This window comes from Nicotiana tabacum, chromosome 5 (genome assembly GCF_000715075.1).
Source record: "Nicotiana tabacum cultivar K326 chromosome 5, ASM71507v2, whole genome shotgun sequence".
Lineage (NCBI taxonomy): Eukaryota > Viridiplantae > Streptophyta > Magnoliopsida > Solanales > Solanaceae > Nicotiana > Nicotiana tabacum.
In genome coordinates this window covers 3467609-3486024 of record NC_134084.1, presented here as the reverse complement: position 1 = coordinate 3486024, position 18416 = coordinate 3467609, and the positions used below count along the sequence as shown (strand labels likewise).

The 18416-nt window shown below is 34.6% G+C and overlaps 3 protein-coding genes across 3 annotated transcripts; 2 read left to right on the top strand and 1 right to left on the bottom strand.

Annotated features, from left to right (window-relative positions):
* The first annotated feature begins 1051 nt into the window (after positions 1-1051).
* Positions 1052-7105, top strand: LOC107805035 (PGR5-like protein 1B, chloroplastic). The gene is made up of 11 exons (XM_016629006.2): positions 1052-1462; positions 3371-3486; positions 3577-3673; positions 3753-3853; positions 4386-4442; positions 4790-4866; positions 5585-5636; positions 5762-5872; positions 5957-6054; positions 6144-6219; positions 6840-7105. Exons 1-10 carry the CDS (start codon positions 1252-1254, stop codon positions 6211-6213), a joined length of 990 nt encoding a protein of 329 aa, XP_016484492.1. The 5' UTR covers positions 1052-1251; the 3' UTR covers positions 6214-6219; positions 6840-7105.
* Positions 7106-8186: 1081 nt separating this feature from the next.
* LOC107805034 (expansin-A7) lies at positions 8187-10451 on the top strand. Its single transcript, XM_016629005.2, has 3 exons — positions 8187-8397; positions 8953-9262; positions 10026-10451. Exons 1-3 carry the CDS (start codon positions 8220-8222, stop codon positions 10336-10338), a joined length of 801 nt encoding a protein of 266 aa, XP_016484491.1. The 5' UTR covers positions 8187-8219; the 3' UTR covers positions 10339-10451.
* A 441-nt stretch (positions 10452-10892) lies between these two features.
* Positions 10893-15670, bottom strand: LOC107805038 (hydroxymethylglutaryl-CoA synthase). Its single transcript, XM_016629013.2, has 12 exons — positions 15406-15670; positions 13810-13916; positions 13315-13447; positions 12885-13028; positions 12616-12774; positions 12400-12473; positions 12242-12317; positions 12094-12149; positions 11915-12002; positions 11657-11797; positions 11414-11563; positions 10893-11305 (listed from the first exon to the last, which is right to left on the bottom strand). Exons 1-12 carry the CDS (start codon positions 15475-15477, stop codon positions 11117-11119), a joined length of 1389 nt encoding a protein of 462 aa, XP_016484499.1. The 5' UTR covers positions 15478-15670; the 3' UTR covers positions 10893-11116.
* Positions 15671-18416: the final 2746 nt, after the last annotated feature.

The window sequence follows — 18416 nt, the reverse complement described above, 5'->3', positions numbered from 1 at the left end:
ATTTGTTGATGGTAGGAGAAAATTTGGCCGGTTTGTATAACGATAGGATAAATTTGGTCGGATAGTATAACGGAGATTAAATATAAATAGTATTCGAAAATAAAGGGATATATTTGACCATTTTTCGTTTGATATATACTGATAACTCTTTGTCCAATTTAAAAAATGATTGTCAAAGTCTTATTTCATAAAAGTTTGGTGACGAAGAGGAGGCAATTTGCACTTTCGGACTCATTACATTTGTGCAACACACAATAAACCAGCATAAAATTTCAATTTTCAGTAGAAAAATATATTTTGGGTTAAAGATGGAAACAAAAATTACCCAGCTTTATCTAGCTTTAAACCAAATACATATTTTAGATTATACATTGCATATCTTATTTTTAATTTGTCACACTATGAAAGTTTGGCAGAGGACGGTGGAAGTGAGGGTAAGGATGATTGTGTCTATATCCGAGAATCAATTTGGTTTCATGCTGGATTGTTCGACTACGGATGATCGTCTTCTTTGGAGGTGTTTGGAGGCTAAAAGTGTTCCGGTAGAGTGATTAAGGATATGTATGATGAAGGTAAGACTCGGATGAGATGAGAACGGTGGAGGAAAACTCATAGCATTTCCCGGTTTGGATGGGGCTACACCAAGGATCTGCACTCAGCCCGTTCTTGTTTGCATTGGCGATGGACACAGTGACGCATCATATTCAAGGGGAGGTACCATCGTGTATGTTATTCGCCGATGATATAGTACTGATTGACGAAACATGAGATAGTGTTAACAAGAAGTTGGAGGTTTGTAGACATACTAAACGAAGCATATAACACTAAATAAACGTGAGATTATTAATTCCAGAATTATAATCACAGGATAATCTTGTCCGCGAACCAATCGAACAATCTCACGTGGCAAATACATAAAAGCAACAAGCACCCACGTGTCAACCATATATAGGATTCTAGATTCTCGACAAAAATCATAAAGCTGACTTGGCAAATTCTGTTACATCAAAAAACAGTTAAAACCAGGAAACGATTTTCTTGAAATCAAGAAAATCAAAACAAAAGCTTTTCAACTTTCAATATTCTCCACACATTCATACACATAACCTTATCTTCATCTCTTATCAAAACTCATCAAATTCTCCATTTTTCAGATTTTTCACAAATGCAATATTCATTTCTACTTACCCTACTTCCACTTCACTCCCTCCACCACCACCACTGCTGCTGCCGCCGCCGTCGCCGCCACAAATGGCCACTAAATTTGGGTTTACTATAACTAGCCCTCGCCTTTTTCATGCCCCTTTCAGGAAAAAACCCATTTTTTCTTCATCTTCTGCTTCTTTACAAGGTGCTTCATTTTCTTGTTCAAAGCTTCGTTTGATTAATTTTGGTGGAAGAAAATTAGCTATTAGGCGTAGGTTATTGGTTCTCTCTCCTAAGGCCACGACTGATCAGCCAGGTAAATTAATAATTATTCTTTTTTTTTTTGGATTTAAGCTATGTACACAGACGGTGATGTAAGCAGATGCGAATCCAGCATTTAAATTTTATGGGTTCAACTTTTAAGTTTTTTAGCATTAAACCCGTTATATTTCTTAAGTTATGGGTTCATGTCTATTATTTATTACAATTTCAGTGAAATTTTACACATAAATTTATGATCGACACCGAAAGTTGTGGGTCAGTTGAACCCGTACCCACTATGGTACATCCGCCTCTGGATGTAAGCTTCTTTCACACTATCAATAACCACTTTTACTAGATTACCGATTATTGCTTATCAAGAGATTTATTATTTATGATTATCTACTAAGTGACCTGATTGTGTAAATATTTTTTAGACTGCCAGTGCATACAACTTAAACTCTTTTTTTTCCTTATTTGATCAAAGTTTCATCTCATGCTATGAATATTTAAGTTGCGTATGCTAACGGTATCAAGAATTTTTACACCGCCAGTGCAATTTGGCTAGTTGTAGTCTTTAAGGTTATTACTCTATTTTCCAGGTTATCGTATTAGGCTTGATATGCATAGTTATTTGTTGTTGTAGATCACTTTAATTTAATAGTGTAAATTCTTTACACTATCAGTGTATTGAACATAAACTCTAGTACGACTATTTTTAACATGTAGTCAGCCTACTGCAATATTTCTCCTTTTATCTGGTTAAACTATAGGAATATCAAATAGGTGGCTTAAAAGATAAATCTTTTATCATTATGGTAATGAGATGGAGTTTAAAAAAGGGGAATAGATAAAGATGATTCATATAGCAAAACTCAACTAGTAGGGACGAAATGGGCTCAAAAAGAAAGGAATCGATAGAGGATTAGTATAGCCGACCGTGACTAGGTTGGGATTGAGGATTAGTTGATTGATTGAGATTTGATCAAAGTATACTCTTACTAAGGAGTATAGTTAGTTATAAACTATGTTGCTCGGACTCTCCAAAAGAGCTACCGCACCCGTGTCGGATCCTCCAAAAATGCACTAAACTTGGAGGATCTGACACGCACCCAACAACATTTTTGAAGAGTCCGAGTAATATAGGTTGTAAACCAAATAGTTGGTGCATGCTATTTGAAATGTTTTTGGAATTAGTCCTATTCAATATTCAAACTGTATAGATGTTGTTCTTGTGAGTTATCTCAATGTGTTGCCTTTTGTTGTTGCTCTAAAATTTGGTAATCTTACCACTTCAATACTTCTGATAGTCAAGTTAGACTATAGCCTATAGGTAGGCCTATTAGTTGCTTTGTCAGTTCCTTCAGCCAAAATTTTTGGCAAGTCAAAAGTGAACTTTAGGTAAGTAAGTAATCGCATATGAAATCCATAAAATATTCATATCTAGAACTTGAGGAGGTCAATAGTAAGAACTCACATTCTCGTTATGTTAAAAAGGGTAGCCCGGTGCACTAAGCTCCCGCTATGTGCGAGGTTCGGGGAAGGGCCGGACTACAAGGGTCTATTGTACGCAGTCTTACCTGCATTTAGCAAGAGGCTGTTTCCACGGCTCGAACTCGTGACCTCCTGGTCATATGGCAGCAACTTTACCAGTTATGCCAAGGCTCCCTTCTCACATTTTCGTTGCGTTAATTGCAAGAATATGGGGGAATGTAGCAAATGGTAATATCAGCCTACTTCTAGCTGCTGGTTCTCTTTCTATTTACTCAAAGAAAGCAACCTTTATGTACCATCAAGACAATGTAGACAACCAATAACTGATGTTTTTATATGAACTGAAAAATACTCTTATACCTTCTGTGTGTGTGTTTGTTATCTGTTTGTATGTTTTTTCTTCTTCTCCAAATTCTTCTTTTTATGGTGGCGTATACCACATCATTTGACGACTCACTTTTGCTTTCAGGTCAGCTCAACGAGAATGAGGTTGAAGACAGTAAAATCTTGCAATATTGTAGCATTGACGGGAAAGGAAAGAAGTCTTTAGGGGAAATGGAGCAAGAGTTTCTTCAAGCACTGCAAGTACTGAAGCAGAATCAGTTACTAATTCGTCGATTGTTTTCATTCTCATTCTACTAAAGTTATTAACACTTTCTTGGCTCTGTACCACAGTCATTCTATTATGAAGGAAAGGCGATCATGTCAAATGAGGAATTCGATAACCTTAAGGAAGAATTAATGTGGGAAGGGAGCAGCGTCGTCATGCTAAGTATGGAAGAATTTCAGTCTATTTTTGTCGCATTGGCACTTAAAATAGGTATAGTAATAGCAAATTCCTCACAATGCAGGCACGGACGAACAGAAGTTTCTGGAAGCTTCTATGGCTTATGTATCTGGGAATCCAATTATGACTGATAAAGAGTATGACAAGCTGAAGATGAAACTTAAGGTACTTAGTTATTAGCATTATATAGTCAGACCTCTCTATAACAACATCGCTATATAACAGTCATTTACTATAAAAGCCAAGTTTTTTATGAAACCAATTTCTATGCTATGCTATAATATATGTTCTCTATAACACCATTTCGTTATATTAGCCAATAAAATTCGGAACAAATAAGGTTGTTATAGAGAGGTTTGACTGTATTATTTATTGTTATTGATAAGATAAGAGAAGATCCAATAAATGAAAAAGATTTGTTATTTTGACAGCTTTTTCAAAGAAAGCAAATGATTTTACTGTATAATACTGAGGGTGTTTTCTTTTCTATTCTTATCACCATTTAGTTGGTAGTTTAAGCTTATCAATTTATGAAGTAGTTGAACTATGTTAGTCATTGCTATTCTTCAACTTATTGCCCTTACAAATATGAACAAACCAAGTTAGTTGTTACTGTTCTTTCTGTTGCTTTCTTTGTTTCTTATAATATCGCGGTCTTATGTAGTCTTTCCTGTATTGACACCTCTTAATTTTCTAGAGGGATGGCAGCGATATTGTGGTTGAGGGTCCTCGGTGCAGTCTTCGAAGTAGAAAGGTTTGTACTACTTCTCTGCTCAATGAGACATTTACTAGTTGGTTAATAGGTACTCATCTTTTATATTGCATCTGTGAAAATACTTATTTTGTGCCATCATACGTTCGAAGAGAATCCTTGGAGTCTCCATGTGACTATAGGTCATGGGTTCGAGCTGTGGAAGCAGCCACTAATGCTTGTATTAGGGTAGGCTGTCTACATCACTCCCCTCGGGATGAGGCCCTTCCCCAGACCCTGTGTGAACACGGGATGCTTTGTGCACCGGGCTGCCCTTTTTTTTTTGCCATCATGCGTTTACGCAAGACGTTTATGAGGTTAAGTGGTTAAATAAACTTTACTTGTTGCAGGTTTATAGCGACCTTTCTGTTGATTATCTGAAGATGTTCTTGTTAAATGTCCCTGCTGCTGTTGTTGCTCTTGGATTGTGAGTATTACTTAACTCTCTCAGCATTATAAAATTTCATTTCTTTATATATTATCATTAGTTTCTCAACCTGGTTATACATTACATCTTTTTTCCTATGTAATAAGCCATTTATAAACCCCACCGAAATTTGATGATTTCTTCTATCACTACTTACTCCATCCTAAATTGCTCATTTTTTCACTTGCAGAAAGATGCGTTTACTGAAATGCTAAATTAGAGAACATAAGGTTCCCATAAATTTCTTTTTTAGTCCAATATTTCAACAACGACACACACAATATATATCCATACGTGGGGTCTGGGAAGGATTGTGTATACACAGACCTTTCCCCTACCTTGTGCAGGTAGAGAGACTGTTTCCAAGATACCCTCGGCTCGAGCAAGATTAGTCCAGTATTTTTTAAAAAGAGAGAGACAGAGTTGTAGATATCTTGCTTCAAGATTGATAAGGAGTTAATGATTCTTGAACATGTACTTGCTTTGAGCGCCTACTTGGTTTCTATAGTTTGCGCTATATGATATTTACTGAACTTGAGATAGTCAAGGGAGAATATTGTGGATATCCAACTTGAGATAAAAGAAAACTTAAGTGCATTAGGTGAAGTTATTTTTTTGAAACTTGAACTGTTGATACCACACTTCTCTGTGTTCTTATCTCATGAAGCAACCAACATGATTTTGCTGTAATAAACATGTTTGGCTAATTTCTTGCTAGGTTCTTTTTCCTCGACGATTTGACTGGATTCGAGATCACTTATCTTTTGGAGGTAAGCATATCTTGTTACCTAGCCTGGTTCTTTATTTGTATCCCTATATTATCAAGTGGTTAATTGCAAAAGATCAGAGTATTCATTAACCTTTGTCAAATGCTATAATTTTGTCAATTTTGCAGCTTCCAGAGCCTTTCAGTTTCATTTTCACATGGTTTGCTGCTTTGCCTTTGATATTGTATCTATCCTTTACAATCACAAATATCGTCGTTAAAGATTTTCTGATCTTAAAGGTAAGATTTCATTAACAATGTGCGCATAGTATTATCTTATAATCTGTGTGTTTTATATTAACACACAATAAGTTCAATTTTCAGGGCCCTTGTCCGAATTGTGGAACAGAAAATACTTCCTTCTTTGGTACCATATTATCGATATCTAGTGGTGGTTCTACCAACAAAATAAAATGCTCAGGGTAAGTCCATGATCGTTAGTTTTGAGGTATTTTTAATCATTCTCTGCTTGATCTGTACGTAGTTTAATCACCGCCATGATCTTTCGCAGTTGTGGGACGGACTTGGTCTATGATTCAGACACGCGTTTGATCACGTTGCCTGAAGGAAGTACTGCATGATTCGAGGTACCTATGCTCTGTAGTCTATTTGTAATAACCCAGTTCACTAATGATATTGTCCGCTTTGGGCTTAGGCCTGTACGGCTGTAAACAAGCGTCAGAAGGGTCTAAAGCTTGCTTTCTTACCCAACATCTTTTCTGTGTTTTGCCAATATAGAATTTGCCTAGGGTGTAACATACACTATTATTGTTGCTCGAAAAAATATAGGCATTTTAGTTGGCATTGCTCACTTATTGTTCTTCAATCCAAACGCCACATAATAGTTCACATAACAACCATCTTTTATGTTCTCAGTTTACACTATATTACTTGAACATGACCTGTTCTACATCCTCTGTTGTCCTTGAGTTACAGGCTATGTTGCGCGGACTCTCCAAAATGTTGTCGCACCCGTGTCGGATACTCCAAAAATACACTACTTTTGAAGGAACCGACATGCACCTAGAGACATTGTTGGAGAGCCCGAGCAACATAGATTACAGATCATTTTCGATCTAGGAAAAAAGAGTTCTTTTCACGAGTTTATCTGTATTTTATCGCTTGTATGGAGAAGTATATAACCGATGAGAACTTTCCTCGTACAGGAAAACCATTGTCATTTACTGATAACTTTTGCAAAATGCAGGATGATTATATATGTGGAGAGTGGAGACATCTGCACAATAGATTGCACTAGAACAAGTTGCATATATTGGAAGTGCCAAATAACATACATGAGTCAAGGTTGTAAAAATGAAAAGCATTTTCAGTGTTGAAATTGTGAATGTTTTGCAACTTGTATTGTGTCCAATATGTTATGTAATGTGTGCATATAAGTATATGAATAAAAAAAAATTAACAGCTTTTAAGCACAGGTGATGAAGAATATCAAGGTCCTTGAAGTTGTGTCGATGTGCTTGTTTTTAGTTTTACGCCTTTTTTACAAGAAAATTATATTTTTTATACGTAAGAGATACGAAAATTACACACGAAAGATATTTACAGAGTCATTTTCTTCTATTTTCTCATGTCATTTTCTCCTAATTAAGTTATACTAGGTGAAGTTACAACCATTAGGCTACAACTTTAGGTGTCGACGTTTAAAACTGAGCTTCCATTTTTTTTTTAAAACTTTTTAATAATAAAATTTCCTTTCTTTTCGTCTTTTTCATCTAATATCTCATGTCATTAACTTGTAAAGAAATTTCCAAAAGATAGCAGTTGACAGTAGAAGCAAAATTCAAATTTGTTTATGAAGAGGGTAAAAATCATTTACGCCTAGATTTTTAACTTTGAGAATCTAGACAACTTGTCTTTCCTCTCATCTATTTACATGCATTACATGCATCCTACTTCTCTTAATATTATAATTACTAACATAAAAGGGTAGCCCGATGCATTAAGTTCTCGCTATGCGCGGGGCGGTCCGGGGAATGGCTGGACCACAAGAGTCTATCGTACGCAGCCTTATCATACATTTCTGCAAGAGGTTGTTTTCACGGCTCGAACCTGTGACCTCCTGGTCACATGACAACAACTTTGCTAGTTACGCTGAGGCTGCCCTTCATAACTACTAATATACTAATTGTTATTAATATCTTGAAACTTTCTTTCAATGATCTGTCAAAAGGGAGGTGTAATCAATCATTACAAAATTCAGAAAATACAAGATAAGATAAGGTTTTAGTTTTAGTTCTTCTATTTGGGTTCGATTTTATTTTTTTACCAACTTAATAATCTTATATAATAGTATGATATAACATGTGTTTTTTGAATTTTATTTTTTGAGTGATTTAGAAAATAATTTTTTTTAACTGAAGTCATGTGGATATAAACATAACCAATTTTAAAATGCAAAAGTTGACTTGTAAATTTTACATATGTTCGTGATAGCACGAAGCCTATACATTTGAAACATTATTTAGATACAAAAACTATATATTAAGACCTATATTTACAAAATCAAATAAGGCAATTGCAATTTTCTAAAGAACATCATTCCTCCTCTCAAAAGGAGCTAAATTCCATGGCCTCTTTCCACCATAGATGGAGCTTGACATTCTTCTTCATTGTTGCAACACTAGCACTCATCGCTCAAGCACACGCCGCGGGCTATTCCACCCCTAGCGTCACCTTTAAAGCGACCCCTTGGCAACTCGCTCATGCCACGTTTTATGGCGATGAGACTGCAAGTGAGACAATGGGTGCGTTACACGAAACTAAAAAATATTATACATTTTATTAAACCTATCCAATCTTTTCGTTTTTCTTGTCATTTTAATTTTACTTGGAGCAACGGTAAAATTATCTCTATGTGACCTATAGGTCACACATTTGAACCCTGGAATCAGCCGCTGATGCTTGCATCAGAGTAAACTGCCTATATCACATCCCATTGGGGTGCGACCTTCCTTGGATCCTGCGCGAACACAGGATGCTTTGTGAATCAGGGGTTGGCCCGTTGTAAGAAGAACAACTATGTTCTCTCTTACCCTCCACATAGCTTGAGGTTAGAGGTGCTCTGCCACTAGAGCAAGCCTCACTTATCCGTCACAATCTTGAATTTGTGACGAAATTGAAGATCTGTCAAAAAAAGAATTTGCGTCACTTTTTCCTGAGACGATCATCTGTCCATCACAAATCCATCACAATCTGGATTCTGTGACGGATTTATGACGAATATGTCCGTTGCAAATACTAAATTTCTTTTAGTTAATAAGTCTAATGTTTTTATTTATTTTTTTCCTATTTTTTTTTAGGTGGAGCTTGTGGATATGGAAATTTATTCAATTCAGGTTATGGAACAGATACAGCAGCATTGAGTTCAGTGTTATATAGCAATGGATATTCATGTGGACAATGTTACCAAATAAAATGTACACAATCAAAAGATTGCTACCCAACCATTGTCACAGTCACTGCAACCAATCTCTGCCCACCAAATTGGTCACAAGACTCAGATCATGGTGGTTGGTGCAACCCACCTCGTACACATTTTGACATGGCTAAACCTGCTTTCATGAAAATTGCTCAATGGAAAGCTGGCATTGTTCCTGTTTCGTATCGCAGGTATGATTCAACTGAACTGATTACTTTCTGTTCTAACTATGCATATAAACGGGAAAAAATTAAAATGTTTGTGGATGTTAGTATAAGATTGCACTCATTGTGAACCTACTTAATCTAGATCGTGAATTCGTTTCTTGACAATGCCATGCAAGTATTTTGAATATTTTTTCACAAAATCCATATTCAAACACACACTTTCAACATGATTAGTAAATCAAGACAACCTAAGGATCCACGAAACACAGCAAAAATGGACCCTAAATTTACTTGCCTCTACTATTCTCTATCTTTTTCGTATGGTCGTGTTCTCATCAATTTATGCACGCTTTGACTATTCTATCAAATACCTGCTATTAGGGGCAGAGTGTAACAGCCCAGCCCCACCACCGTTCAAGTTTGCACGAGGGGAATCCCACATCGACAAAATACGGGAGAGATGTTGAGTATATAAGTAGACAAACCTTAGACTCTAGTGACGTATTTTAAAGCCGGTGCGGGTCTAGGCTCAAAGTGAACAACATCACTAGAAGGTTGGGCTATTACACAGAGTTACCCTTGTCCGATGGAAGTCAATTGACACACTTCGCTCCGAAAAACTACACTGCGTGGATAAATCAATTTATATATGTATACACACACAATATATTAAATCCACTTAGCTTTTAATGTATTTAGTTCTTTATGTTTTGAATTTTCTTACTGAAAATTCTGGCTCCACCGCTGACCACTACCTCTGACATGCACTATTGCTTCATGGTTGCAGGGTACCTTGTATTAGAAAAGGTGGAATCAAGTTTAGTTTCCAAGGAAATGGCTATTGGTTATTGGTATATGTGATGAATGTTGGTGGAGGTGGAGATGTGGCTAGTATGTGGGTAAAAGGAACTAAAACAAATTGGTTAAGTATGAGCCATAATTGGGGAGCTTCATATCAAGCATTCGCAACTCTAAGTGGTCAAGCACTTTCATTTAAACTCACTTCCTACACATCACATGAAACAATTATAGCTATTAATGTTGCACCTTCTAATTGGCAAGTAGGAATGACTTATCAAGCCAATGTCAATTTTCATTGATTAAGTCATGCAACATTTATTCTTATTTTTTTAATCATTTCTCGAGTTTTATTTTGCGATTGTTCTTGTATGGACTGATGTTTCACTAGTGAAAAGCTTACGATACAATTTTAGTTATGAGTATTGCCATTTTTCTATCTATACATAGACAGTATAAAGAACTTTTTACATTATCGCGTTAAAACTGATATACAACATGTAACTCTTGACACGCTCATAATTGGTAGTGCTATACGTCTCTAGAGATGTGCTAGGTTAACGGTCATAGCTGTCCCCGCTCTAGATAAAAGAGAGAAGTTGTGATAGGTTAACGGTCATAGTAAGAATAGTCTAACATCATGAAACCTTTAAATGATGAATTCATCGCAACATTCCTACCCTAGAAATGTGCTACTAAATCTTAATAGATAATAGGGCGAAATGGATATAATGAATTCATACAGTCGATCCCAAATTGTAGTTGATTGATATATTGTCGACACACAGACTACTTTTAGCATTTTAAGAGTTCCCAAAGGCGTATCGTTTAAACAATTAAGGCACAACTCAGATAATTTGCTCAATGGATTTCATTCAAATATGGACTACATTACATTGATGATTTTGCAATCATCTCTCAAACAAGTGAACCAAAAAACATTGAATTTGTTGAAAACTAAAAAGGCGCTGAACATTAGGAAAAAATATAATATTGGCAATAGTTATTCTTTTATATGCTGACAATAACTAAAAGAGCATAAGCCAACTTCATGACATTAGATCATGTTAGGACTGATCTTCAGTGACCATTGGCAAGTCCATTCTCAACACATTTTTGGGCATAAAATCTTCTGTACTTCGAATCGACTTCTGTGAGGTAGTAGGTACCCGGTGCTAAGAGGCTGCAATCCTTGGTTGTCACAAAGTCCTTACCACCATATCTGTGCTCCATTATATGCATCGTTTCAATGAATTTTTCAGGAGTGAACTGCACAAAAGATCGGTTGTCAAAGATAGTTATGGAACTCTAACCATTACAGAGTTGGTAACGAGTTCAAAGTCCACGAGTAAATTACAAAACAAAATCTTAACATACCTCATGTCTCGACTTCAATTTCTCATCAACGTTCATAACAGCTGCGATGTTTGACAAGCTAAAAGGTTGTTGACCTTCGTTAAGCCTTAATGAGAACATTGTTGCAGTCAATCCACTTCCGTAAGAGAACAAGATTACTCGCTGTCCAGCCTGAGTTTGCCAAAATCATTTGAAAATTAGATGAAACGCGATAGATGTTAACAAGAAACCGGACCAAAAGGGAAAGAAGTAACTTGTATTTACCAATGAGCTGTGCTTATTGTGAAGGAGGGAGGCAAAAGCAGCATAGAGAGACGCGGTGTACATGTTGCCAACTTGTTTTGGTATTAACGTGGCCGGTTTCACCTTCTCATCGTAAAATGGTTTTGCCACTTGCCAGGATACCTGTATATGCAAAATTTATAACTCATTAGTTAGTTCCAATCTCAACTTATATAAATCTGAAAATGACAAAAAAACTATTTTTTGGAGAACAAAGAATATGAAAGGTTTTGTACTGACCTTCTCAAGATCACGGCTTTGATAACTTTCATCACCAACTAAGGATGAAAATGGTGCAAGTTTTTCTTTGGTGGACTCATCAATGGAACTGCAAATGCAAAACCAAACAAGATCAGTCAACTGAATCCCGGTCACAAAATAAAAAATGATTCCTTTAATACGGATTATTTGCAACCCACCTAGCATTTCTTGTAAAGTCGTTGAACATCAATCGAGCAGTGCTCTTCTGTACTAGCTGCAGGATTCAATAAAACGTTCAGGTAATCCTTACCATCGCTTTATTATAGGAAAAAAATATCAAAATTCTGTATTGGATCCATAAAGTACCTTGTTGTATGGTGAATGGAAAACAAAATAGGCTGCATCGTCAATTGAAAACTGCTTGCCTTCCAATTTTTCATATCTAAAAATGTGAATGAGATGTTATTAAAGAAGATAATAAAGAGATTTTCGGAATATGAAAATGTGCTCAACCAGCGGCTTACTTGTCGCATAAGCTCTTGTAGCAGGAATCAAGTGCCATAAGATAACAAGTTTGTGAAAGCTTTCCATCAACCACCTGCAACAAACAATTACCATAAATTCATGTACAAACAACAATATCCTATATTTCTTCTAAATTGTGTCCAGGAAACAACAAATCGGAGCATTCTTGTGAAAATGAATAATTAACGAGACTTGCAGGGGATTAAGATAATTACTGGATATTCACTGTCGAGGATGGGCTTGTAAAAATCATAGACATGGGCCATATGGCTAGCTCTAATCTTGCTTTCGAATACAATAGGAGCATCTGGTCCTACTAGCATAGCAATTGCTGCAGCTCCTCCAGTTGGCCGAGCAGCTCCCTCAGCATAGACCTGTCAAAAGAAGCTTCCGAATAAGTGCATGTTAATCAAGAAAAGGCTCAAGTTCGTTGCAAATTATGCAACAAATGAGCAATGCATACGCAATATTGTAATGATCATACCGCACTGTCAGTGCATACAACAAGTCCATAGCGCCCATCCCATGAAGAGCTCTCGACCCAATTCACGCAGTTGAACAATGCAGCAGTTCCGCCATAACATGCATTAGTTGAGTCGACTCCTTCAATGTCAGTATTTCCACATTTCTGTTTGTTTCACACGGTACAGAAGCAGGGTAAGTTTTTGTTGAACAATATTTCTGTTTGTCATAATGTAAAGCTTTGCTGGTGAAGTGGAAGGTCAACAGAAACAAAAAAACAAAAAAGGTGCAACCAAACAATCAATTATTAAGGATGATGTACAACAAACAATGAACTCATATATTCTGCTTCATGAGCTAGTCTGCATTGAGCAGAGGTGGATGCGACCTTTGCTATATATACGTGAAGAACCAATAAATTTCAAATATTTGCTAGAACTGTGAGCCAGTACCTCAAATATTTGCATGAGGAATGTTTTGATGGATTTGCTCTTATCAATCACAGTCTCACTTCCAACCTCGAGACGACCAATTTGCTTAGGATCAATCTCATACTTCTCCAGAAGGGAAGTAACTGCTGTCAAACTGAATATGAACATTTTAATTAGAAACAGTATATTGACCAAAATTACACAAGCTAAATTATTTTACTCTAGAAATCAAATTAATCAGCTAGCAGAAGAAATTACAAACACTTTCAAACTACTCCCTTCATTTCAATTTATAGGTGCACAGTTTGACGCGGCATATAGTTTAAGAAAAAAATAAAAACTTTTGAAACTCGTGCTCTTAAATATATTATAACATTTATGTGGTTGTAACATTGTTGAAACTTGTGGTTTTAATCATGCAATAATATTTGTGTGGCTGTAAAAGTTTGTCAGTTGTCACTAAAAGGTAAAATGAAAAGTTTTCTTTTTGGAATGGCGAGAGTAATGGATGTATACCTCATAGATATAACATCTTCAACCTCAGTGCAAAAGCCCATACAATCTTGTCCAAGACCGATTGTGTATTTTCCTTTGCTTGCTCCATCATGAGCCTCCAATGCTTCCTATATAACAATTACAATATAATTTAAATTCTTTAAGTGATCAGAATATTGCCTTAAATTAGCAGATGAAGGGGAGTCTTGACGCAATAAGAAAGTTTCTGCCGCGTGACCAAAAAGTTAAAGAGTTCAAGCCACATTGTGTACTTAAAGACCCAATATGGTCCGATCCTTCCCCAAACCCCACGAGAGCTTAGTGCACCAGACTGCATTTTCTTTCCGGGGAAAATTTGGATGTGAAGAAAGAATGAAAAAGAAAAATAAAAAGAAAGAAAATGTAATAGGATAAGAAAGAGAAAAAGGTTTAAAAATTACGAAATAGACACATGGCAGTGCGTGATTTTATGCCAAGAATTTGATTATACAGTTTTATGGTGGTATTTATTCTAGTTTTTTTTTTTTTTGGGGGGGGAGGGGAGGTTTTTTTTTTTTTTTAAAAAACTTGTATTAGCAGATCCAAATTACTGCAAATCAGATAAAATAATTGAATATTACATGACCCTTAAAAAGCACATAGGTTTTAACGGACTAAAGTTAAAGGCTGCAATATGGGATTCCAAAAGTAAAATAAAATAAACTGAAAACGTTGATTTCAAAAAATAATCTCAGAACAGAGCACGTGAATATGCTATACAGTCACGAATTAAATGTACAAAATATCCATGACATGTTGGTATAAACTACATATCACATTTTTTAATAATTAAGTATTATTTTTAAATAATGTGAAAAATTATTTATCTAGTCCTCAAATAGTAATATTGTCCTATAAAATGATACAGATAGAATATTAAAAATATTTTAAAGCTATGTTAATTATTCAGTAATCAAAGTAATTACTACACATATCTATGATCAAGTTTTTCTACTTATTCATTTGCCGAAGTATGAATTTAAATTATATAGACCGATAATGCAAAGATTTTTCCTTACTCCATCCGTTTTAATTTAAATGGCTTACGCTTATGAGAGCCAAATTGTACGAGTTTTGACCAATATTTTAAATATATTTTTTTTGATCATATTGACCTGAAAAAAGTTGCAACTTATACTACTTTTCATATAGTTTTTAAATATTTTAATTTAAATTTTAAAATAATGAGTTAAATTAATCCAATTTAGCTTCAAAATTTAGTCAAATCAACTCTCCATAAGCCAATTCTATCGCCTAAATTGAAACACATAGAGTATTATTTTTACTGAATTACTATAGAGATTTTAACTGTAATTACTTCTAACTGTAAGTGAGCTAATTATGTAAATATTTTTTAGTATATTGTTTATGTAAATATAGTCATTAGTCAAAGTAATATGTTCTTTTCTTTTGAAGATTTAACTCAAATACCCATCTACTTAATCTCTTAAATTAAAAATAGCAGTTAGATATATAATATAAACGTAATTACTTCTAAGTTAGCTAATTATGTAAATATCTTTTACACTGTTTATGTAAATATCGCCAAAGTAATAGTACTATGTTTTTCTTTTTTACCTGTGGGAGGCAAGTAGGAGGGAAGTAAATTTCGACGGCGAGAATTCCGACATTCTTCGGTTGAGCTGCCATGTCTGATATTTCTTCTCTGTATTACTAAACGGAGAACGGAACAGATCGAAAAACACACAGTAACGGTGCGCGCACACACACTGTTTCTCTCTCTAAATTTCTTCGAACTGGAAAATATTTTGCAGAAGAGAGAGAAAGGGAAGAGGAAATAGTGGAAGCTTATAAAGAGAGAGGAGCGAATGATTTGTGTGGAGATTTTCACATGTTTAAGTTACATATTTATACTATCAAAGGTGAGAAATTTCCACTTTGATATTCCGCAGACTTATGGAGAAAATAAAAAAGAAAATAAAAAAGAAAAAAAAAATATTCCGCAGACTTATTCCGCAATTGACTGGACACAGAGTTTAAGAAATAAATGAGTTTAAATTTTTTGATTGGATACGGATTTAGAATTTGCATTCCGTGAATATAGTGGTGTTTGACTGAACATGGAGTTTAAGACTTTTGAAAGTTATGGTTTAGTACAAATCTTATACAGTCAAACCTTTCTATAACAACCTCGTTTGTTCCGGATATTTTTGGCTGTTATAGCGAATTGCTATTATAAAGAACATATATTATAACAAAATATAATATTTGATTCCGAAAAAATATGGCTTTTATAGTAAAGTGTTGTTATATAAGGATGATGTTATAGAGATATCTGATTGTATATTGTGTGGCTATAAATCATCTCATTAGAGCAAAGTAGGTTAAAATTAAATTATTACTAAATATAAAAAAAGTCATTATTCTAGGGAGCTTGACTAAAAAAGAAGGAGTGTCATATAAATTAGGAGGGGAAGAGTACTCTTTATCTTTTATTTTGTATAATTGTATTTAATTAAGCATAAAATTTAAGAAAGAAAGAAAAGCCTTTTGAAATTATAACCCAAAACAAACTACATTTGTATAATTGTATGGTTACAAATCATCTCGTTAATGATTACAAATATTTGTATGGTTACAAATCATCTCGTTAATGGTAAATGAGAATTTGAAGTTATATAAAGTGGCCTTTAGTCGGTACTTTGAAATACATATTTTTATGAGACCGATTTTTTACTAGACACAAAATTTAATAAAGATGAAACTTTTAATGCATGAGCTAAATATTTAACATGTTTAAAAAATTCCTAAAATCGTGTGCTCTTAAACATGTTATGACAATTTAATAATTAATATGTGAGCGTTAATTAATTTGTCGCCAAATTCACATATTACATTAAATTTAGAAATGGTTTAAACTTAAACTTAAAAGAAATAAAAAAGAGAATTTTTAGTTTCAAAAGGTACATGGAAAATTACCAGATCTATATCTGTTTTTTTGTCACTAGGGACAAATCCACTTTCAAGATATATATTTAAAAATAGAAATAAAACTAAAAGACCCCACACCTGTTGTACAACTAAACAGCCAACCTTGACTCCAATTTCCCTTTTATTTTTGCCAGTGTGTTCTTTATTGTCCGGGGCCATAGCTAGATAATAATAATAAATAAATAAATAAATAAGTAACTATTTTTTGTCTCGTAGTTGAAGGGAGTCTTGACGTAACTGATAAAGTTACTACCATATGATTTGAAGGTTACGGGTTCGAGTCGTGAAAACAACCTCTTACAAAAATATAGTGTAAGATTGTGTACAATAGACCCTTGTGGTTTGGCTCTTTCCGGGATCCCGTGCATAGCGGGAGTCCGAAGCTTAGTGCACCAAGCTACCCTTTTAGTCGATGTTTGATATTTGTATTGAGATTCGATTAAATTTAAATTTGCATCGAGAAGATTTATATTTGAGGGGTAAAACACTTTTTTAATAAAGACGAGTTCATATTTAGAGCTCGAATCCGAGGTCTTTAATTAAGGATGAGGAAGTACATACTATTTCATCAAAACTCGTATTGATACAACAACAAAATATACTCAGTGTGATCCCACAAGTACGATCTGGGAATTTGTTATTAAACTGTATTCGAAAATATATTCAAAAAATAAAAAATGCTATAAAATCATAAATGTAGAAGAACAGAATTATTACGAGCCCACTAAATTCACAGTGTTTTCTTGAGGAACTTAATCCCCTCATAGTACCCGAGGTTTATGATTATTTTCTTCCCAGGATAGAACGGATTACCCCTCACTGGTGTAGCGGTACTTCAAACCCCAGTGAACGAACGCAAAGAACAGTAGTAAATCACACTTACTGCTTTCTTTTCTGTTAAAACAATGCAGAAAGAAGAAGGAGAAATCAAAATTTTCGGAAGGAAAATATGAGGGAGAGTTCATGTATTTATAGCCAAAAACGTTGTGTAATACTAAAGAGTTACAACTCTTTATGTAAGGTTGCAACTCAAAGTGGGTGTTTTATAAAACGGCCATTTATGCAAACCTCCAAATTCAAATTATAACAGGAAAATTAAAACTGAGAAAAATTAAATTATCGTTACAGTAACGATCTAATTTGGATTAATTAATATTGCGTTAATATTAACAAATAAATTTGGTCCACAAAATTAATCAATCAAATCATTTGACCAAAGTCGAGCGACGATGACGACACGAGATTTGCCTTCTTCTTAACTCTTTAGGAGCTAGAAGAAGAGCAATTATATATATACCCGTCAAATGTCTTTTCTTCCTCCAATGTGGGACAATGTCCCTTTGTCAAGAAGAGAAAATCAAAATTTCATTTTCCCCTCCATTTTTCATTCACTCTTTTTTAAGCTAATATTTTCTATAAACTCTCGGCTCAATAAAAGCAGTGTTGATAATAATAAGAAAACTTTTCTTATTAATGTAATTCTAAGTTGGCAAGATTAGATCCAGTTTTTAGTTTAAGTTTTGGGACTAAATAAGCTGCGTCTTCCTCCTCCCCACTTATAAATATATAGAATATAAAATTAAAGTATGAAATAAGCCTAATTAAATGGGTCAAAGTCGAAAACCTTCAATTCGAAT